The 25150-nt window shown below is 40.4% G+C and overlaps 1 protein-coding gene across 3 annotated transcripts; it reads left to right on the forward strand.

Moving 5' to 3' along the window:
• The first annotated feature begins 1763 nt into the window (after positions 1 to 1763).
• Positions 1764 to 19811, forward strand: tango2 (transport and golgi organization 2 homolog (Drosophila)). Of its 3 annotated transcripts, XM_053481313.1 has the most exons (10): positions 1778 to 1844; positions 5908 to 5965; positions 6102 to 6194; positions 9935 to 10023; positions 12892 to 13011; positions 13730 to 13844; positions 16590 to 16657; positions 16907 to 17057; positions 18961 to 19065; positions 19191 to 19811. In XM_053481313.1, the coding sequence occupies exons 3-10, from the start codon at positions 6139 to 6141 to the stop codon at positions 19309 to 19311; spliced, it is 825 nt and encodes a 274-aa protein (XP_053337288.1). In that variant the 5' UTR covers positions 1778 to 1844; positions 5908 to 5965; positions 6102 to 6138; the 3' UTR covers positions 19312 to 19811. The 3 variants fall into 3 exon arrangements, with proteins under 3 accessions (XP_053337287.1, XP_053337289.1, XP_053337288.1); XM_053481312.1 differs by lacking the exon at positions 5908 to 5965 and having other exon boundaries at positions 1764 to 1844; XM_053481314.1 differs by lacking the exon at positions 5908 to 5965 and having other exon boundaries at positions 1764 to 1844; positions 16910 to 17057.
• Positions 19812 to 25150: the final 5339 nt, after the last annotated feature.

Consider the following 25150-nt stretch of genomic DNA (forward strand, 5'->3'; position numbering starts at 1 on the left):
AACTCATTTTTGTTAAATGTATGTATGTATGTGTGTATGTATGTGTGTGTATACAGGCGTGCTATATCTATAACAACAGCCCCTGCAGCATCCGCACGTGGTGAAACATCTCGACCCGGTAAGCCCCGCCCCTCTTACGCGCGAACTATTACAGCATCACCTCATTGGCTGAACGCGCTGCCAATCAAACTTAGAGCGGGTCAGTTTCTCTACATGGAGTCAGGTGGAACATCGCGTCTCACTGTGTGTGTGTGTGTGATGAATAATAGAAAGCCATTCGTTTGAAATCATTTTTTAAAAATAAAATAACTTCTATATACCACTTTATCACACATTTATCTTATAAAACAACAAATCTGATGTCACACAATGTGATGTTACCCAGCAAACATTGGTCCGTCAGCAATGTCGTGTCCCTCTCCGAAACCAGTCACGATGGGGCGGCATTAATTGGGAAAGATTTAACCAATTCATTCAAAATATGTGACACAGAACTTTCCTAAAAATGCATTTAAATGTCTACATTTGTACATTTCTATAGGTGTCTGGGGTCGCCTGTATAGCCGTTACTCTGACTTTTAGCTAAGTGTTGTTCAGTATATACCATTCATTCTGGAACTATATTACAACCATGACCAGGTGACCTTGTGTATAAATATTTGTCATTTCAATTAATCCTTTTTTAAACTCTTGACTGGTGTTCTGGGTGTGTTAGTGTTTTTGTATGTGTCGCGTGTGTACGAGTGTGATACATGAGTTTAAGTGTGTGTGAGAGACACGTGTGGGTGTTTTCTAATAGCGTTGGTTTAGGAGAACATTAAACATAATTACACAAGTATTTCCTTTTTTAATTATCATTATCAACCAATTAATTAATTGAGACACTCATTAGCAAACACAGCCCTAAAACAAATTACCCGCAGTAAATTCTGACCAATCAGAGGCAAGTATTTCCCAAAGCCTTCCTCCAGTGTGTGTTGCCAGGTGCTCCTACAAATTAATAATCTCAACTAGGGATCTTTGTATGTATATTTTTAGTTTGTATTTTTGTTTGTTTGGTTGTTGTTGTTTTTTTAAGGGGAAAAGAAGAAAAACAACAATAACCTTTCCGAAGACATGAAAATAAACTTTAGACTGGTGAAAAAAAGACATGTTATGGAACAACCATAAGTAAACTCACTCACTCATTGCGTATACACTTGGAGTATGAGGTGGGGGATCACTCTGGATGGAGTGCCAATTTATCACAGGCAATATGGGAATCACACACACACACACACACACTACAGGCAATATGAGAATGTCAGATAGCCTCCTAACCTACAGTATATGTCTTTGGACTGTGGAAGGAAATTGGAGGACCCAGAGGAAAACATGCAAACTCCATGCACAAACCCAAAGCAGAGCTCAAACCCGGATCCTGTCAGTGCAAGCTGATGGTGTTAACCATTAAACCACATTCTGCACCTCCTGTTTAACTAGAATATGTCTCTCCACTCTTATCTTTATCAATAGGTCATGAACAACAGTGATGAAATTTTATTTGAATTTGAGCCATCGTGTCACTCTGAATGAACTAAAATTCCCATTGCTGTGATGTAGAAACAAGTAATGCATAAAACAAGGACTTATACGTGTGTCTAAATAAAACGTGATTTAAAAAAAACTTTTTTTTAAATATTGTATGAAGTTTGGTCTTATATGATGTAATGCATATTTAAGAGGATTTGTGTCAATGCTATCTGGCAACCCGACAGCCGTGCTTGGTTAGCGCGCGCTCACTTCCGGCTCGGCGTTTCCTGAGCTTCATTGTGACGCACTGACACTGAACAGCTCATGGATCCGTAAGTAACTCTATAACTAACACTCACTTACTGACACGTCCAGCTCAGCGCGCGCGCGCGCGCGTGTGTGTGTGTCTGTCTCGTGTCATGTAGTGTGTGTGTGTGTGTGTGTGTGTGTGTGTGTGTGTCTGTCTGTCTCGTGTCATGTAGTGTGTGTGTGTGTGTCTGTCTGTATCGTGTCATATAGTGTAGTGTATAGTGTGTGTGTGTAGTGTAGTGTAGTGTAGTGTGTGCGCCTCGATTTCTAATCGCATACGCGAGAACTCATGTTATATACTGTACACACACCATACACACACTATACACACACTATACACACACTGTACACACCATACACACACCATACACACACCATACACACACCATACACACACCATACACACACTATACACACACCATACACACACTATACACACACCATACACACTATACACACCATACACACACTATACACACACCATATACACACCATACACACCATACACACACTATACACACCATACACACACTATACACACCATACACACACTATACACACCATACACACACTATACACACACCGTACACACACTATACACACAACGTACACACACTGTACACACCATACACACACTATACACCCACTATACACACACCGTACACACACTGTACACACTGTACGCACACTACACACTATACACACACACACACACACACACACACCGTACACTGCACACACTATGCACAATGTACACACCATACACACACTATACACACACTGTGTACACACTGTACACACACTATACACACACTATACACACACTATACACACACTATACACACACTGTACACACTATACACACACTGTACACACTATACACACACTATACACACACTGTACACACTATACACACACTGTACACACACTGGACACACACTGTACACACTACACACACACTGTACACACTATACACACACTGTACACACTATACACACACTGTACACACACTATACACACACTGTACACACACTACACACACACTGTACACACACTGTACACACACACTGTAAACACTACACACACTGTACACACACTGTACACACTATACACACACTGTACACACTATACACACACTGTACACACTATACACACACTACACACACACTGTACAAACTTCACACACACTACACACACACTGTACACACTACACACTATACACACACTGTACGCACACTACACACTATACACACACTGTACACACTATACACACACTGTACGCACACTACACACTATACACACACTGTACGCACACTACACACTATACACACACTGTACACACTATACACACACTACACACACACTGTACACACTTCACACACACTACACACACACTGTACACACTACACACTATACACACACTGTACGCACACTACACACTATACACACACTGTACGCACACTACACACTATACACACACTGTACGCACACTACACACTATACACACACTGTACGCACACTACACACTATACACACACTGTACGCACACTATACACACACTGTACGCACACTACACACTATACACACACTGTACGCACACTACACACACACTACACACACACTGTACACACTATACACACACTGTACACACTACACACTATACACACACTGTACGCACACTACACACTATACACACACTGTACACACTATACACACACTGTACGCACACTACGCACTATACACACACTGTACACACTACGCACTATACACACACTGTACACACTACACACTATACACACACTGTACACACACTGTACGCACACTACACACTATACACACACTGTACGCACACTACACACTATACACACACTGTACGCACACTACACACTATACGCACACTACGCACTATACACACACTGTATGCACACTACGCACTATACACACACTGTATGCAGACTACACACTATACACACACTGTATGCAGACTACACACTATACACACACTGTACACACTACACACTATACACACACTGTACACACTACACACTATACACACACTGTACACACTACACACTATACACACACTGTACGCACTATACACACACTGTACACACTATACACACACTGTACGCACACAACACACTATACACACACTGTACACACTACACACTATACACACACTGTACGCACACTACACACTATACGCACACTGTACACACTATACACACACACACCGTACACTGCACAAACTACACACTATACACACACTGTACGCACACTACACACTATACGCACACTATACACACACACACCGTACACTGCACACACTACACACTGTACACACACTGTACGCACACTACACACTATACGCACACTGTACACACTATACACACACACACCGTACACTGCACACACTATACACACACTGTACACACTATACACACACACACCATACACTGCACACACTATACACACACACACCGTACACTGCACACACTATACACACACTGTACACACTATACACACACACACCGTACACTGCACACACTATACACACACTGTACACACTATACACACACACACCATACACTGCACACACTATGCACACTGTACGCACACTATACACACACTGTACACACTACACACTATACACACACTGTACACACTACACACTATACACACACTGTACGCACACTACACACTATACACACACTGTACGCACACTACACACTATACACACACTGTACGCACACTACACACTATACACACACTGTACGCACACTACACACTATACACACACTATGCACACTGTACACACTATACACACACTATGCACACTGTACACACTATACACACACTGTACACACACTACACACTATACACAAACTGTACGCGCTATACACACACTGTACACACTACACACTATACACACACTGTATGCACACTACACACTGTACACACTATACACACACACCGTACACTGCACACACTATGCACACTGTACACACTATACACACACTGTACACACTATACACACACTTTACACACACACACTACAAACACTACACGTACACATACATTATACGAGGCATATATATATAGGTCACGAGCAGTTGTCTAAGCATTTCACTGCATATCGTACTGTGTATGACTGTGTATGTGACAAATAAAATTTGAATTTGAATTTGATACATACTACAAACATACACACACTATACACACACTGCACGCACTACACCATGGGCCAGACACTGAGTGGGCTTTAGGGGATATTTATGGACACTATGTAGTGCACTATACACCGGTTAGGGTGTGACTCAGGTAGTGTCAAAGTGTTGGAAAAGTCCACTCAGATTATAGTGTTTAATGTATAAAATTTGAGTTTTATTAGGTGTTTGGTTTTTAACTGGCATAGATAGCTTGTGTGTGTGTGTGTGTGTGCATGTGAATCACTAGAAAAGTCATTGTGACATAGTGTATTGGGAAACGATCAGGGTGTGTGGTTGCAGTTATGTCCCAAGCAGTGTGTAAGTCGTGTTAACGGCGGTTGAACTCCAGTAGGTCACATTCCCGCCAGCTCTGGGTCTCTCCAGTCCAGCCTTCCTTAAAATCGTCTAATGCTTCCTCCTCGGATCCTGTCTTATCCTGTCCTGTGTCTTCAACTTTTCGCCTGCTTTATCTGGTGTTTCCACGCACACTTTCTGCTCGACACGTTTCCTCTCAGTGTCCTTAGTTCTGTGTATATAGGAGTTCTGTAGGCTGCATCAGCGCCACCAATAGGTCTCTTTCTCTGTCTGTCTGTCCTCAGATTCCCTGTCCTTTAAAGCTGACTTTGCAGTCCAGTCTTCTTCAAAAACAACTTCTTCTTTTTTGGTGTTTAACTTCTTCTTTCCCATTTTCACATCTGGCTTTTGGTTCATTAGTCCACTTCTGTTGTCCTTGTAGTTTGCCCAGGCGTCAGGTGGTCACTGTTACCACTAGAACAGTTGATTTATTTTCCTGTTACACCACGAACCAAGTCCAAATTCGATTCAGAATCTAAATGAAAATTTTATTTGTCTCTCTCTTACACAAATCCTCACTTAGGACAGCTCAGGACGCGCTCGTGGTTTCTCACCCCTGCGATAAGCGGCGCTGGTAAAAGGTGCGACTGTGTGCAGACGCTCGAGTGAGAACGAACGGGGGACTGATTTGGCGTAAGCTGCTTCTGGACGTTCAGATAAGATCCCGTAATAACATTAACTGTCCCTGTCTGCTTTCTGTGCGACTTCTCTTTCTAGCACCTAGCGAGCAAACAGAAACAGCTGCTGTGACCTCATGTGTATCATCTTCTTCAAGTTCGACCCCAGGCCCGCGTCCAAAAACGCCTACAGGTAAGCGTCTCTATTTCTCATTGACTTTTTATACGTTTTATTCTTGGATACGAGTCTAATACAAACTTGACCACACCTACCCGAGTTCTGCTGTGCACTTTTTATTTTTTGCTGTCCCTCTACTGCGTAAACACTGTTGGGGGTTTAGTGAATGCAGCGGGATCGATATCACCGAGCGCTTCCCGCTGCGCGTCCCTCTGGTCACTAATCAATTAAAGGACATTAGCCATGTCCTATGTTAGTGTAACGATATTCCCTGTGAGTTTTTATGACCAGGACTGACGTGTGTAAAGCTCTATATGAAACCCGTCCCCTTTCTGTCCGTCTCTTTACCCTCTGTCCAACAGGCCGTGTCCACGTTACCAGCGTCAAGCAATTTGATTCTTTTTGATTTTTTCTAATGTAAAACAAATCAGTCTAGTCACTTTCGTATGTGGTCTAAGGCTGAAAAGATTCCTCGAGTAATTTAATTACAAAAAATGATCGAGGCAAAAGTTTCTGCCTCGAAGCTTCTTTTAATTCATTTTAAAAGCTTGCGCTATGTTTTTGCGCAATTATTTGTTTGACGTGACACAGCGCGCTTCCGGATGCGAGTGGCCCGCTGGTAAACACTGACGAAGAAGAAGCGCTTATGCCACCCTCAAAGCGGAAGGAGACGCAAACAGTTAGCTGTGTATTGATTTGAGGGAGCTTCTGTTGCTGCAAAATGGAAGGGAGCGATAATATTATGAGATGAAGAAACCAGCAAGAGAAAACAAAAGGTTTATGTTATGTCTGAGCTGTAGATTTTGAAACTTTTAGTTCTGTAAGTTTAGTTGCACAACGTAGTGTTTTTGTATAATTAGTTATTTTAATGTGTGTGTTATGCCCTAAAATGCCCCCCTGCCACAGATTGCCCCCCCCCCCCCCCCACATAATCTCTATCAATATATTAGGACATCAAAAATTCATATTATTATTATCAAACATATTATTACTATTATAATTAACCCTAGGCACGTGACAAATGAATACACAAAAATTAAGACAGGTAATACAAATTCTCATATAATGTTTATTTTGTGGCACATTTGTTTTGCAGGGGTTTGTCATGTAATACAAAAATGTTTGCACTCAATAAATATTGTTTATGATGAAAAATGACACCAAACGATTTTTATTATAAAATAAGCAATATAAAAATATACATGTTGTATATGAAAAAAATATATAATTTATATGTATAAATCATATTTATGTGCAATTTGTAAATCATAAATCTATAAATTTAACTTCTATTATAATATTTGATAGAGATTATGTGTGTGTGTGGGGGGGTGCAATCTGTGGCAGGGAGGCATTTTAGCGCATAACAGTGAGCTTTTTCTAAAAAGAAAACCAATTAATCTTTGTTTCTCTTATGTATTTTACTTTGCTGTTTAATGTTAAAAAAGCAAAAGTACATTTTATCTGATTACTTATAATATTTGTATATCCATATTTCTCCCACTTGATTGAGATCATCAAACACATTTTAATGTTACACAAAGATAACCTGAGTAAATACACAACACAGTTTTTGTCTATTTAGGGGAAAAAAAGTTGTGCTGGCACTATGTTAGAAAGTAATTGCCCCCTAAACCTTATATTATATATATTATATATATTTAAACTGTATTTGCCGTTTGTACGCACACCGACAGTATGAAAAGTGCATTGTGTGGAAACTCAATGTGATTAAAACTCAGTTGTGATTAAAAAAGACAGATAAACTGCAATGAACATATTTACTACAATAACAATACAAGAATACAGACGATAACAGTGACCTAGTACACTGTGGTGTGTTTTAATTGAACTATTACACATCTGTAATTACGCTTTGTCCTGAAGGTTTAATCGCACGCTTTGATGCCGCGGTTTTGCAGTTATGTTGCACTTTGTTCTTTGATGATAAACAGGTGAAGGCTTGTAATGCGCGCAGTGTAACAATGCGGGTGTGGTAGTCACAATGCGTTCGCAGCCTCAGTCCCAGAATCCCTTTCCCTTTTTTTTCCCCCCTCACACATTCTTTGATTCTTTTGTTCTCCTTCTGCCCCTCTCTCTCTCTCTCGTCTCTATCTCTCTGATGGAGAATGTGATTTCCTTCTCTGCGGTTTCATAAGCCCATCTAATTTTCTTCGCCCGGCAGACAGGAGCGAGTTGTTCTCAGATTAAGAGCTGTGGCTCCTCATTCCAAACCCATCTTGAGGAGCGAAATGAAATGGAGCAGAACAGATGGAGGTGGCGTTAATAGACTTTTGCGTAGCTCGTGATCTCCAGATGCAGCAGGGTAGCACCTTGGATCACCTGCCAAAGAACACTTGAATTTAATCACTTATTAATCTTTATACATGGTGGTGATGGCTTCGAGGTGTAAAGTGAGTGTAAAGGCCACGCCCCATTTACTGGGACTGATGAGTGTAAAGACCAGCGGTGGGAGGAAATGTCACCGTTTGAGACAATCAGAAGTGGAGATCTGCACAATCAGGAAGCACAGAGAGAATAAATGAGAGAATTTTTTTCAATGTGAAAAGGGCTGGTGAGGGGCGTGGCCTTTATACTAATCCGTTCCAGTAAAAGGGGTGTGGCCTTTATCAGGGATAAATCCTGTACCTGAGTAAAAGCAGAGCACAAATAGTACTCAAAAGTAAAAGTCAAAGTCCTCCATCTAAGAACTAGAGAACTAGTCCAAAAGTAGTCGCCTTCGAATTGACTTTCACTGGCCCCCCAGAGGCTGTAAAACTGTGATTATTATGGTATTTCTTGATGCGTCTCTTCAGATTTGTGGTACATTTTTCCCAGCGATTATGTTTCCCCCACTGTTTCCCCTCCGATATTACTATACATTGGCTTTTTTTTCTCTGGTTCAGTATAAAGAAAATGGGCCCAAATAGCGTCTCCTCTCTTTGGTCAGAGTGATACTGCCGTGATGACGAAAGGTTAAAGATGACTGAACTTGTAACATCCCGTCACTGCGCGCAAACTACTCCTGATATACCGCGCGCCGTGACCCGGGAAACACTGCTGCTCAGGCTGTAATGAATAAATACCGTATCGAAGCGGATTGTGACGACACTTATATGTTTTATTATAATGTTTAAACCACATTTAAGTCTCTTTTTTTCGTCAACAGTATTGCATGCCGATTATATCACTGTCAATTTTACATTTACAATACGTCATTTGGCAGACGCCCTTATCCAGAGCGACTTACATTTTTATCTCATTACACATCTGAGCAGTTGAGGGTTAAGGCCCTCGCTCAAGCCAGGGACGACTTGGTTGGTGGTTGTGGGATTCAAACCTGGGACCTTCTGAACCATAGTCCAATGCCTTAACCACTGAGCTAACCCTGACTTCTGTCATCGATATCTGTGATGTCTTGCCATCTTCTCATCTCAGTCACAGGTCGCCAAAAAAGGTCGTCAATAAATATTTTTGGTCATTATTTTTGTTGATGAAATGAACACAACTCTGATCTTTCTCTATAATGCTGGATGTGTTTGTTGTTTTTCTTACACTCTCTTTGCGAACAAGAATCCATAATTCCAAAGCGTAAACGTAAAGAATAGAGTACGCACTGCGTCTCATATCGTACTGCTGTGATTGAGAGTTATTACAGAAGCTGACTGATGAGCGCTTCAGCCGAAGCTGTATCCTTCCATCACTTATTCATGTTGTTTGTTTCTGTTCATTTATCCACCCATGTGTCTCTGCAGGCTGATTTTGGCATCGAACAGAGATGAGTTCTACAGCAGGCCGTCCAAAGCTGCCGACTGGTGGGGCGTCGGCAAAGATATCCTCAGCGGTAAGAGTGCAGTCAAGTGGCTCGCACCATCTTGATTTCATGTATAGTGTGAATCGATTCCTAATCTCTTTATGACTTCAGAATCAGTTTCACTGCACTAGGTGGCATGGCATTGCTGGTCTTCTCTCGCGCTACAGCTTTTGTGTTTGCCGAGTCAGTCTCATCCCAAACATCAGTGTGAGAGAAGTGATTATGAAACACCTTTATCTAAGCGTCTCCTTCCTGGAGCTCCACTGAATTCGAGTCAGTGTGAGGAGACTGTCTCTGCCTTGAGTTGTGAGAGAAATCCAGGGTGCGATGTTGGTCACCAGCTCCTGTTTGTGCCACTAATTACAGGGTCAGTGACCGACAAGAGTCCTTAATTGACGTGTGCTTTTATTCAAGGTGACGGAAATGAAGTGCAGAGCAGAAGTGGGGGGGGGGGGGGTGTAATCTGCTGCAGGAGGGATGAGGGTGTGAATGTAGATGAAGTGGAGACAGGAGCTCAAGGGACTCTCGGGCAACGTGACCGGCTTCGAGAAACTGATCTAATGCATCGCGTCACGTCTGTTTCCTGAAGCTAATGAGTTTAATTAGGACCTACAGTCGCGTAAATATAATAACTGACGTACTAAATTAGACCTCCATTAAACATCCAGATAGCAGCCGGTAATTATATGATTATGCCATTTCCTGTACACGGAAAACAGAATCAATATGGACTATTGCTTCTTGAAATGCTCCATTCTGATTGGTTAGAAGGTGTTTATTTATTGTGATGTTTATTCACATTCTATGAGTATATTAATGCATTTGTACTTTTGTTTATTACCTTGCTTTACGGTTCTAAAGGCTTATGTTAGCTAAGGCTAGGTCGCTGATTAGTGCTAGGTTTCTTTGTGGAAGAAATGTGGTCAGAAAAAACATCATGAATGGAGATCATTTAAACGGTTGGTGAAGTTGCATGGTAAAAAAAAATCAACAGTAAAAACCAGAGCTATACTTTCTTGGTGAAAGTAAGAGCATTTCAATACACAAGACAGTGTGATGAGGACTAAACAGCTGTGTGTCCATAAGAAAACCACAGTTTTTATTGAGACGAATCGAAAAAAGCATTCAGTTTGCTAGGGAGCATAAAGATTAGACTTTGGAGTGATGGAAAAAGGTCATGTGGTCTGATGAGTCCAGATTCAGGTCCTATTCCAGAGTGATGTGAGTGTCAGGGTTAGAAGGGAAGCACATGAAGCGATGCGCACATCATGCATAGTGTCCACTGTACAAACCTCCGGAGACAGTCTAATGATCTGGAGTTGCTTCAGGTGCTCAGGTCTAGACTCAGCAACGTTATGTGGTGATAAAATGAAGTCAGCTGACGACCTGAATGTACTGAATGACCAGGTTATCATGTCTATGGAGGATTTCCCTCCCTGATGACACGGGGCCTAGTTCAGGACGCTGGGACACATGGCGTAGTCTAGATTGTGAAAGTGTGGTTCAGGAGCGTGAGGAATCATTTTTACACAAGGACTGGTCACCACGTTGTGTGTGTAATCAAAGCTAAAGGTGATTGAATGAAGGCTTGGAATGTGTGACTTTTTTGTGTAGGCAGTGTATACAAAGGTTTTTACTGTTTACAATTTGGACTGTTTTATGTTTAAACGTATATGTAAAACAACGTTTAAATTTGGAATGCGTGCTGTAACTGGCAATATAACGTTTAAAAGGTTTTTCTACAGTTAAGTGGAAAAAGGACCCTGATGTATTATTATTATTTACATATATGTCACACTTAAATGATTTATAAACTCTTCAATCTTATGATGATCTCAATCATTTAATTGCATATTTTGACAAATATGCAAAAACTAAATTTCACACCACTGTATGATTAAAAAAAGGGAAACAATTTAGTTTCTTCAGTTAAACATTTTACATGAATATTTTGTCTGTTATAGATTTATTGGTAAAATGTTTAGAATATTTAATCTATAAGATTTTTGTAATGTGAAGTACAAATTTATTCATGAGAAACTGTTTTTAAAAAACTTTAGATTTACAAATATAACAATTTTCACACAAAAAATATATTTACAGGTTTATATTTTCTTTTAAAAATTTCAAACTGAATTTTTCAACTGAAAGTGTGTATAAAATAATTTTTGCTAATTTGTAAACTTTGTTTTCTGTTTTAATTCAAAGATATGATTTAAATTAATAAATTTTTGTATGTGAAATGTCAGATTTGAAGCGCATTTCTTTAGGTAAAAAAAAGGGGAAAATAGCTAAATGCTTGTTATAGTTAAGATAGATATACAGATTAATAGCGCTATACAAATAAAATGTCATTTAATTAAATTTTAAAGAAATATAAATAGGTTAAAAATGCAGAAAACATTTAAGAAAATAGTATAATTTTAGATTTTTAATCTTCACAATTGTATATTACTTATTAAACATTTAAAGACAACACAGTGTGTCAATTAGAATTTAAATATTTTAATTAAAACTGTGTTTTATATGTAGATTATATTTGTAAAATTTCCTTCTGCCTTAATGCAAATATTTAAATTTTTTACATTTTGTAAATGTCAAAATGTTGAAATTTGTTTAAGTAATTTTATACAAATTAAAAATGTTTATATTTTAATTTAGTTCAGTTTTATATATCGAATGTAAAATTTTAATTACATTTCTTTAGATAAAAAACATAAAGTAAATAAAATTCAGTTAAATGATTGTTGGAATAGAAATTCTAAAGAAATGAAAAAGTGTTTAAAATTTTGAGTAAATGAGGATTAGCAAAAGTTGGACAACGCAACATCTTTGCGACCTGGGGGTTTATGTTGTTCCGGGGGAATTTTTCATCATGTGTGTGTTGTGTTTTCTCAGGTTTGGATTTGGAAGAGGGGAAGGAAGGCGGATCCTGGCTCGGCATCAGCAAACGAGGCAAATTAGCAGCGCTGACCAATTACCTGGAACATAAGACCAATCCAGACGCCCTGGGGAGAGGTGGGGCGTGAACGGTTTACAAAATAATCCATGTAAATTCAAATCCAATTCAAATTCCCCTTTCATCTCATACTCGATGATGGTGGAATTTGAAAGTGAAAATTCTTTGCTTCATTTTGAAGTTGGATATCATGTTTGAAGAAGCTTTATGAAGAGCAGATGGTTAATTCAGAACAGAATTTACCAGCTGAATCAGAAATGGATGGTAAATCAAAAATTTGGGTTTGAAATCCATTTTCTGGCCACCTTATACAGCACTCGTAGCTTGTCGTCCTGCTTCTTTATTCAGACTTGTGACAGTTTGTTTAAACTTTACAAGCTTTGTACATGATTGTAGAGTAAATCTGGCTTCAAATAGGACATCCTGTTTTCAACCGCACTAAAAGTGTGTGAGAAGGGTCTGAGTGTCCAGCTCAGCGGGTGTGAGATGTGCTTCCAGATAAAGATTTTTGCTCAAGGCCCCGGCTTATGTTGTCGAAGCTGCTGATGAGGTGATACTGACTCGCGGCGTCTTATTGAGCGATGCTGCTTCTGTTATCGACACACCGCTATAGATGTGAGGGCTCAGAGCATCAGCATGACACTTTAAGTTTATGGAAACCTTCTGCTCGCTTTTAGAATAAAACGTCTGGTTATAGCGCTTTTTCCACTCCAGCAGCGTTTCGCTTGCGTCCATTTACCAGGTGTTGACTTTTTCCCTTAATCGTTTTGTTCTCAGGGTTTTTGGTGTCGAATTACATGACCGAGAACGTGGATGGCTTCTCATACCTGCGCAAGATGTCATCCGAGGGTCAGCTGTACAATGGCTTTAATCTCCTCACTGCTGAGTTCAGGTAACTGCGATGAGGGAGTGATATTTCCTTAATTGTTGAAATAACTTGCCAGACATGATAAGAAATAATGTGTCATGATCGGAACAGGAACAAAGAGCGAGATAAGATATTAATGATGGTACCACATTTCGTAGTTCAATTTTATTCTAAGTGACTTTGGCGAAGGTTTGAGGAAATCTGGTCAAATTCTTTCTTGATCGATGAATAATAGTCACTCATCCTAACTTCATTGCCATTTTCATATTAAAGAGGAAGATCATCTCAGCTTTTTCCCCCATCTCTCTGTTGTTATGAGGAACCGAGCTGTAAAAGAAGTGATTATGTTTGATCTCAGAGGTCTGATGCATTGATCAGGCCACCTGCTCTTTCTGCTCTTCCTGGAACTGGATGGACTTTAAGATGCCTGTTTATAATTCAGCTCCACCGCTGTTCCCTTCAGCACACCGTGTCCTCTGTGGCTTTGTGGGCTCTTTGTTACACCAAGGTTTTTTCATTTTAAAAAGTTGATTCCATCCGACATAGCATTGGAATTGTGGGGTTTGAATGGTGAAACGTTAGCATCACTGAATCGGTCTGATAACTATCTGCCACCGAGTGACATAGAGTGAAATTCTCATTCATTTAATATCAAAATCAGTCGATAGACAGCTGGTCCAGAACGCTGGCCTTAGCCTATAAATGCGTGAATTTGTGCTCTGAGGCTTATAATCCACGAGCTATATGCAGGCTACATGCCACCACATATTGCCTGGAATAGGGGCAATGCTGTCCCCTTACCGTGTCACTAGACTCTGCTGCTTTATAGACACCAAAAGAGCCTAGCGGCAAACTTGATCTTGCTCTACTGATTACATCTTGGCTGCATCTTGAGATTGAAGAGTAGAGATATGAGGTCCCAACGACCAATCATCACCAATCTCTAATCACCATTGTTCCCCTTAACCAATCACTGATGAAACAATTAATAAAGGGATTTTTTTTCCAAAAAACAATCATTAATCACAATTTATCCTAATGAGCAATCACTTATTAATAACCAATGATCTCCACTGTTCCCAAGTTCCCATGACCTCTCTGTTGGGCTCTTGAGCAAGGCCCTAAACTCTGAACTGCTCAGATGTATAATGGGATAAAAATGTAAGTGGCTCTGGTTAAGGGGGTCTGCCAAAAGCCTTAATGTAAAAAAAAAAAAAATAAAGTTCCCAATAGCCAATCACAGATCAAAATTGATCCCCATGTAACAATCAACGATCACCAACCAGTCATCACCAATTATTGACCGCCATTGTTCCTAAGTAAAAAACACTGATCACAAATTAATGATCACCACCGTTCCCAATAGCCAATCACTGATCACACTTAATCCCAAAAACCAATCAATGATCACAAACTAGTCATCCTCAATTATTGTCCCCAAGTAACAATCACTGATCAATCGATGATCACTGTTTCCAATAGCTAATCACTGATCTTAATTGATGCCAAAAAGCTAATTGCCCTTGTTCCCGTTAACTAGTCACTGATCAGAAGCAATTACCATAATCGCTAATCATCATTGATCCCAAATAACCGCTTATCACCAACCTATGATCAACAATCAATGATCATCACTGTTCCCAATAGCCAATCAATGATCACAACTAAACCAAAAAGCAACCACTGATCACCATTGTTCCCATTAACTAATTACTGATCAAAACAAATGATCATAATCACTGATCACCACTTTTCCCAATAACCAATCACTGATCATCATTGATCCCAATAAACAATCTCTGATCCCTGTTGTTTTAAACACATTTTTACCACCTAAACATACAGTAGAAGGTGGTTGTTGAATTATTATCCCCACACACTCCTGATACTGATGAGTGCAGCTGTAACCTCACTGTAAACACAACCATGGTGATTTTATTCTCAAATCATCAACAGCAGCCTCTTGTCATTAGACTATTACAATAAAGAGATTTAATAATAATAATAATAAAAATAAGACAGGGAAATCTAATGTTTAAACATATGAACGATTTCTCACTGGTCTTGCGTTTAGACTGTACTCTCTGGCTTGTAAGCTCTTATCAGCTGCTCTCTGACCTTCTGCGGTGTGTTCCTCTCTGTCAGGAGGGACTTTCCATGAGATAAGACTGAAAATGATAGAGCGGGTGATGATAATGTTTCTCACACACACACACACACACACACACAGGGTTTACCGGACTTACAGGCCATGATTTTGTACAGTTTATGTTGCACGTTTAAGGTTTTCATTCGCCTTTAGCGTGTTGTTATTAAGAAAGTGGAGTAAGAGTTTATTAAATAATTTTAGTCATAAACCAGATCGAGGAGAGAAGTAAACACTCTGAGGATTCCTTTGCTGCCTGGGAAAACAACACGAGGCATTCAGGAGTCACGTGATGTCATGTCAGAGCTGCTAATGAAGAAAGCATGTTTACGGTTTCATTTAATCTGCACTTATACTGAGTTAATGAATCTCTAGAGTCTAACTCCTCACAGGAAGTCGTGTCTCTCGCCGGTGACATTTGACCTCGGCGCTTCTTGTTATCAGTGGTGAAGCCTATTAGCACGTTAGCGATCGTCTCCACTCTGAGTGACTCGTCTGTGTGTTGCGGCTCTCATCAGAGCGGTGCCAGTGGTCCAGGAAGATAAATGGACTTTGTAATGGCGCTAATTTGTGTGTTTAGTGTTCGCTAATTGTGTTTCATCTCTCTGTTTCACCCGATGCAGAGCCAACGAGGACACGATGTGTTACTATGGCAACAGGGGCAGTCCGGAACCTGAGCGCCTCAAAGCGGGTTTGTTCTGTTCCTGTTTGGGCACGCACACACACACACATCCTCCTTGAATCTTAATGAAACACTTCATATAGTGTATTGGTGTAGAGACACATGCACACACACACACACACACAGCACTTTATTCCCATGTGTCCACTGTATACTTGACAGAAATCCATGAGAGTGATAAATTCAAGTGGGTGAACAAGGACAAAGCGGTGTGTGTGTGTGTGTCTGTGTGTCTGTGTGTATGTATGTGTGTTTCAGCAGGAATCTACGGTCTCAGTAACTCTCTGTTGGACACTCCCTGGAGAAAGTTGCAGCACGGTAAACAGCGCTTCACCAGCGTGGTCAATAAAGCACTGCCCCCTGAAGGCCTGGTGCAGGAACTGCTGCAAGTCCTTAACGACGAGGAACTGTGAGGAACTGTCTGTCTGACCATCTGTCTCACTGTCTGACCATCTGTCTCACTGTCTGACCATCTGTCTCACTGTCTGACCCTCTGTCTCACTGACTGTCTGTCTGTCTCACTGTCTGACTGACTGTTTGTCTTACTGTCTGACCGACTGTCTGTCTCACTGTCTGACCCTCTGTCTCACTGTCTGACTGACTGTTTGTCTTACTGTCTGACCGACTGTCTGTCTCACTGTCTGACCGACTGTCTGTCTCACTGTCTGACCGACTGTCTGTCTCACTGTCTGACCCTCTGTCTCACTGTCTGACTGACTGTTTGTCTCACTGTCTGACTGACTGTTTGTCTCACTGTCTGACCGACTGTCTGTCTCACTGTCTGACTGCCTCCCTGTTTGTCTCACTGTCTGAATGACTGTATGTCTCGCTGTCTGACTGTTTCACTGACTGACTGACTGACTAACTATCTCTCTGTCCTTCTGACTGTTTCTCTGTTCTTTGACTGTCTCACTTTTGCACAGTTTCACTGTCTGACTAACTGACTGACTGTCTGTCTGTCTGTCTGTCTGTCTGTTTGACACTCACATTCCAGTTCATCATTCTAAACTTATCATCTTTCTCTATCTCTCTCTCTCTCACTCACACACACCCACACACACACACACACACATTCCTCTCATGGTTCACTTTAATGTTTGGGTTCTCGAGGCAAAATAAATCCAGGAGAGTGTAATAGAAAGAAATATTTCAGCAGATCTTTAAAGCAGCGGTTCGTGGGTTTTATGCTCCACAATATGAGAGAGTTGATTAATGAACTCCTCGTTCAGGCAGCAGCTCATCTGTCTGATCATCGCAAATGTGCAAATTTCACTAGGTTTCTGATGCGCGCGCACACACACACACACACACACACACACACACACACACACACACACACACACACACATACAGTTTCATCGCTTTCTGTCTACACCTCATTATCACTTAATAAACACTGACAGTTGTGAGCCACAGGAGTGCAGAAACATGTTTAGCGCGGCCGAAGAGTGGACTGGAAGGAGGGAAAAATGTCAAATGGAATGATGATGAGGTGGAGAGTGTTTGTGCATGTTTGAAAAAACGATGTCTTAGAGGTGGCACAAGCATTTTCACTGCGACCCGTCACACTTTTTGCGAACCAGAACACTATCAGGTGTGTGACTATCAGTGTCAGGAACTCGAGACCTTCATTAATACTGAGCATGAACGGGGTGGCTGACGAGCTCATCAAAGCTGTCCTGGGTTTTAGTTAACAGTTTGCGTTCACACCAGGAAGCGTCGGGAGGGAGTCAACGCCTGTGGAAATGCAGATACAGCGAGAAACGTGAAGCTTTTTCCCCTGTATTAATTCGTTTGAAAGATCTTTAAAGAGCTTTAGATCTTTAGAGTGTTTGTTTGAGACACTCATCCTGTCGTCTCGGAAAAGAACAATCAGTGAGTTTACTGATATCGCGAGGCAACAAAGCGGCATAAATGTGATTTGATGTTATTCATGAGAGCCAAATGATTGTTGTTCTCATTATTCTGAACAAATCCAGGCCTGCATCCCTGCTGCTTCGGTTACATCTCTCTCCCTCTCGGATAATGAGCCCTGCGCTACAGACATATTCATGTGCAGTGATCCCTGCTAGAAATAACAACCAGGACCATCGCTAGGGTCGTTTATTTATAATCCCCTTATCTGTTATTTATTATCCACAGCTGCGAGATGTTGAAGGTGTCGCATGTTAGGAAGTTGTGAGCAGATAGGATGTACAGTACAGTACTAAGTGCGTTGAGTTATTGAACTCCGGTACAAATCCATGCACACACAAATCAATTCATCACAGATCAAATTACAGATTAATTCCTGTCTGTTTTTTGTTGCTTAGAAACACACCTGACCCCATGCAGGAGAGTCAAGGTGAAGGCGCCCCTAAGGAATGGGTTAAGGCTCTCTCTGCTGTGTGTGTGCGCACCCCGGGTTACGGCACCAGGTGGGCTAATATTGTACTCATCTCAAAGATTCCCAGGCTCTGGTGCACACCGCCGAGTCTCCTTCCATAAACGTTCACATCCGCTTGTTTATTTCTTGCGTTCCCTTCCTGCTTCTCTGTTTCAGGACGAACACCGTCATCCTGATCGACAGCGAGGACAACGTCAGCTTTACCGAGCGCACCATGCTGAACTGTGACGTCACCCAGTGGAGCACGCAGTCCTTCCAGTTCAAACTGCAGGAGTGACAGCAACAAACCCCTTTACCCTTCACCACTCGTGCCTTCATTCATTTTCCCCCCTATTTTACTCTCAGACTTTTCATATTAAAGCTAAAGAATCTGAATTTTAACCGCAGTTCTCTTCCAGCAAGCGTCTTTTTGTGAAGTTTCATGATTTTGAAGTTGAGGCATCGTCACAGGGCTGAACCTCAGTGTTCATGATGTCTGTGGTAAATGTTAAATGTTGCACTAAATCTGGTTTGAGGTATTTAAAAAAAAAAAAAAAAAAAGACCACTATTTATCACTGGTAATGTGAAGCTTGAGTAGTGACCTTGAATAAGTTAAAATCCATTAAATACATTCTGCCAAAGAAACCAGACTTTTTATTTTCAATTAGGAAACATTAAATACTTTCTGATTATTTTTTTTGTATTCTCCATCTATATCATCACTCAGGAACTACGCATCTTATATGGAGCTTCAATCACCACAATAAACTTTATTTAACCTCCCATAACTGTACAGGCTGTGTTTTATACGAGCAGTGGATTGTTCCCTGGATGCTTAACAGAGATTGTATGAACCTGCTTTGATTGCATGAACAACAGGTGCCACACAATGCTTTTGAAAAGGTCCTGGACCTGCTTCAATACCTTAATCAAGTCCTGATCACTTCTGCGTAAGGTTTAATTGATCCCAAACAAACCCAAAGCACAATTGTCCAATCCGAATCAATTCCGAAGCAAGTTTAACCAGACCTAATCACTTTTCTAGAGGCTTTCTTTTTTTTTTTTTTCTTTTCCCGGCCTGTCCGTATCACAGATAACACATAGCAGAGTGTATGTGTAGCTGTGCTATCATCATTCACAGGCATTTTTTTTTTTTTTTTTTTTATTATTATTTTTTTTTATTAATTCATTTATTTATTTATTTTTGTTTGTTTCCCATATTATGACAGACAAGACCGGGGGACCAAAAAAAGAGAAGAGAAAGTAAAAAAAAAAAAAATCAACCAAAAAAATAATAATAAATAAATAATAATGATAATAATAATAAAAAAATTAAAAATAAACAAACAAACATTTAAGGAAGAAAAAAAAAACAAAAAAAAGAAAGGAGAGAAAGAAAAAAAAAGGGGGGGGGGAGAGAATATAGTCAGAATTTGCTTCCGTACCTGCTGAAGAAAAAGAGAAAAACACAACAGCAGAGAAATTGCAGCCACTACCAACATCTGTATGATTCGCGGTAAATCATAAATCCTAAAATCTGTTGAGCCGCGCACATAATAAAATATTTTGAAATAAACATTTTGTTTTGAAGCAACAGCAAAGACAGGCTTTGTCCAATTTTAATTACTCTCATTAGTTGACAGTCACTCTAGTAGAGGCGTTGACTAACCCCGATCTCTCCTATACTCGGTTGTACCAATCCAATCACTTAGACTCGAAACCTGATTGTTAGCGTTTACTCCAGTATTTATTCACTTAAGCAGTGTAAAATGGGAATAAACTGTTAATTGAGAAATGTGAGCCTTTTGGTTCTCTGTATGGGAGCAGAATATGTTATACAGTCGCACTTCTCTAAAGCAGTTTACAAGACGGGAGGAAACTGGAGAGCAATGGGAACAGCAGTTCAGTGGCAGAGTCGTGGTAAGTGTGGGACTGTTTTCACACAGTGTTTAATGTTATTCTCACTCATCTTCTATACCGCTTTATCCCGTATTCAGGGTCGCGGGGACCTGGAGTCTATCCCAGGAGACTTAGGGCAGGAGGCGGGGTACACCCTGGATAGGGTGCCAATCCATCGCAGGGCACACACACACATTCACACACTACGGGCAATTTGGGAACGCCAATTAGCCTTAATGTTATTCTGTGTGGATTAAAATATAGCAAATCATCTCTGTTATAAGACTGTCACAAGATAGATAGTGCGCTTGTGTTGAGCTTGGAAGAAAGCTGATACATTGATCATCTTCTTGGTGCCAGATGTCCTGTGTGGAATGAAAATGATTTGGTTAAAAAATTGGTTACAAATTAAAATCTGGAAAGTGTGGTGTGCATTTGTATTTATCCCCCTTTACTGACAGCCCTAACTAAAGTCCAGTGGAATTAACAGGCTTTAGAAGTCACCTTACTAGTAAATACAGTCCAGCTGTGTGTAATTTAATCTCAGTATAAATACAGCTGTTTTGTGAAGCCCTCAAAGGTTTGTTGGAGAACATTAGTAAAAAAAAAAAAAAAACAGCATCATGAAGCCCAAGGAGGTCAGGGATAAAGTTAAGGAGTAGTTTAAAGTAAGCTTCTCGGGTTCCATCCTCCATGGATGACACTCATACTCGGCAAACAGAAGTAACCCAAGGCAACAATACAGTACCTCTCACAGAACTTTACTGTACATGGAAGGTGGAAGGAAACAGCGGAAGCAGAGCTGAAAAATGTGATGTATCACCTCACAACCCGATGTGCGCTCAGGCAAGAGGGCAGGATCATATATACCCGAGTCTCATTGTGCACTTTATAAATAATGACTCGGTCAGAGTCACCGCCTGCAAACAGGTTCCTTTCTGTCTCCACACAGGACTGAATATTGCCCATGGACTGATGGTCTGTTTGTTCAGATTGCCAAAAGAAAAGGGCCGGACGAGCATTTCCACTGATAATGAATCGAATGTTATAAAAGCTACAGAACCCAGCCTGCAGTGGTTTGGCCACAAGCTGGATCTTGTGATTGGAAAGTGTAGGCATCTCTCTTCCTCCCTCCGTCTACCTCTACTGTATCTTTTATTGTTTTTGTTGTTGATCTGTTGTTTTCTGTCAAGGACATCTAATACTGTATTAAATTATTTTAATAATAATATAATGTCGTAACTTCTAATACAAAAATCTAATACTGTACTTCATTATACTTTTTGGATTTATTTATTTATTTTGGGAAAACTTTGTGAAAGATGAAGCAAAAATAAATCAGCCAGCAGGTCTTTCATGTTCATCGTCTGATACACAGCAAAATCTTCTGGAATACTAAGTCAAAGGATGATTGGGAGGGTGTTGGAGCAGAGCAATGCCTTGTCTCGGGCTCTATCTGACTTTATACAACACTGAGGTCTTCGATTCAATCTTAACTCCCTGTTCCTTCTTCAAAAGGTTGAACCTCCAGCTGGATTCTGCTTGGTGATGGTTTGGAGCTACACATGCTGCTCCTGAGCTCCCAGTGATCCAGACCCCCCTCTGCCCCCTGCTTCACCCTCACTCTTTATGGATTACCAAGTAATTGGACAACTGAATAATTAGCGGTTTGATGGCCAGAACTGAAATATAAGAAATGTATCATTAATTTCATATTTAAAATGAATATCATTTTAAAATGTTTGTTATGAGGCTCAGCTACTCTATAGCGTGAAAGAAATTATTTACAAATCTGTTAGTATGTATGACCAGTTATAAGGTAAGTAAAATTCACACCTGTACATGAAAAAGACTAAAAAGTAGAGGAATATTAATATTGGTGGGTGAGGGAATATCTGGGTCAGTGTAAGAAGGATGCTGAATAAGGACAAGGAATCTGTTAGCAAATGTATGTCTGGTAGGGAAATCCTGCCTCCTGGATTGTGATTGGCTACAAGAGTTTCTCTACAATGAGTCTCATCTGTGATTGTCAGTTGTGCTTTTAATGTAAATACCCCTACAAATGAATGAAATTAGATCATTGTAAAACATTGTAAGTTTGATCTTTGTATGTCAGTCCATGTAGTGTGTGTAACATAATGCAGTGTGTTTCAACAGTTGTAGGACACGATAATGGATAATGTCAAAGTAAGTCTTTACACTGTAACCTTAGAGTACCCCATAATTTACTATAATAAACTAATTTATCACATAAATCAAATTCATGTAATTTAATATAACAGCGATGTGCGTTTCTTGTTTCATTTTGTTTTTCATTTCAAAACAAAAGAGCCTTTCTGTATTGTGTTTTCTTTAGTCAAGTCCACTATAATGAATACAGAAATGAATAGTCACTGCATACCTTGTGTTCTCATCGGAACCGGCTTCATTAGAACCATTCACACTGCACTATTCGACTCTTGTTGCTTCCTGCAGAAAAAAAGCAACTGTAAAAGCATGTCCCTAAAACTTGAACTTGAGGAAATATAACATCAACAACGAAAATGCAGCTGGAAAAGTCAGTAAAAAAAAAAAAGAAATCTTTTTACAAGAAATCGACAATAAGATGAGTGATTATAGATGATGGGGGAAACACCTTCATCTCAGCGCCTCGTTTGAGTCAGTGTGGGGAGACTGTCTCTGCCTCGGGTTGTGAGAGAGATCCAGGGTGCGATGTTGGTCACCAGCTCCTGTTTGTGCCACTAATCACAGGGTCAGTGACCGACAAGAGTCCTTAATTGATGTGTGCTCTTATTCGAGGTGACGTAAATGAAGTGTGTGTGTGTGTGTGTGTGTGTGTGTAAAATCTGCTGCAGGAGGGATGAGGGGGTGAATGTAGATGAAGAGGAGACAGGAGCCCATGGGACTCACGGGCAACGTGACCGGCTTCGAGAAACTGATCTAATGCATCGCGTCGCGTCTGTTTCCTGAAGCTAATGAGTTTAATTAGGATCTACAGTCGCGTAAATATAATACTTTGACACGACATTGCTGTTAAAGGTGCATGGGGTCAAATCCGTCCATCAATCCATGTATTGTCTTTACTACTTATCCTGTTTAGTGTCATGATGGACCAGGACCTAACGACACAGCGCACAAGCACACACATAATCGTACACTACACACATACTTAGAAATTTGTAGTGTAGGAGGAAACATCATCAAGCACGGAGAGAACATATATATATATATAGATGATATAACTGTTAAAACACAAGTGAGATCAAGAACTGATGTGTTCTGTAGCTATTCATGCTATTCATTCAAATTTACCTATAACTACGAGGGTTAGTCAAAAATTATCCACACTCTGGTTGTAGAATTTTTTTTTTTATATAACTTTTAAAAAGAGACAAATGCATCATTTTTTTTGGACATAATCTTCTTGCTTTTTAATCCACTTTGTCCATCCGTCAAAAAGCTTTCGTGTTCCCTCATTAATAAATGCTTTAACACCTCAGAGCTGAGTTTTTGCAGAGTGTCGACCGTGTGGGCACAAGTGTGCGGACGTGCATCGTCATGAGAGATCGCGACGCCCTCGGATATCAGTCCTCCGTGTTCAATCCAAAGTTCAGGCTTCAGCTCTTTAATAAGCGTCTCGCTGTAACGAGCACTGTTGATTCATGGACCTTTGGAGAGACTGGAGAGACAGGAGCCTTGAACGGAAACACTGATAAGACAGTACAGGCAATAGAAAGTTGCATAATATAACCAAAGTGCGGGTAATTTTTGACTCGTCTTCGAGTAATGTGATAAAAATTGCTAAATAAAAAAACGTTATCACATCAGGATGCATTGTTACAGGAAAATCATCACCAACCGCGTCTCTGCTTGAGTTTGCTTAAGGGTTTTATTTCTCGCCCAGGCTTCCAAATGCTTTATAATAACCCGTATAATACTCATTAAACACTCCTCTGTTATCAGGAAGCTGTACACTTGAGACTTAAGACGCCTGAATTATTTAAGGAATGATTTGAATAATCCCACATTCAGGGCGCGGAGTAAACCCTCCAGACTCCAGGTTTTAATAAGATGGAAATCATCCCGTTTTTGTACAGTTGGGACATAAAAGAGTGAAATCTGCAGTGGGATATGTGAAGAAAACATACACACACACACACACACACACACACACACACGTTGTGCTTCAGGCTACTTTCTCTTCTGTATTAAAGTAATGGCTCTTGTTAAAGTCGAC

Source organism: Clarias gariepinus, chromosome 21, assembly GCF_024256425.1.
Source record: "Clarias gariepinus isolate MV-2021 ecotype Netherlands chromosome 21, CGAR_prim_01v2, whole genome shotgun sequence".
Lineage (NCBI taxonomy): Eukaryota > Metazoa > Chordata > Actinopteri > Siluriformes > Clariidae > Clarias > Clarias gariepinus.

What these genes read in the sequence shown, in the direction of transcription:
- tango2 (XM_053481312.1), top strand. Translation starts at nt 6,139, where the DNA reads ATGTGTATCATCTTCTTCAAGTTCGACCCCAGGCCCGCGTCCAAAAAC. An exon ending in GCGTCCAAAAACGCCTACAG is followed by an intron (nt 6,195 to 9,934) that starts GTAAGCGTCTCT and finishes GTGTCTCTGCAG; the next exon opens with GCTGATTTTGGCATCGAACA. An exon ending in CTCCTCACTGCTGAGTTCAG is followed by an intron (nt 13,845 to 16,589) that starts GTAACTGCGATG and finishes CACCCGATGCAG; the next exon opens with AGCCAACGAGGACACGATGT.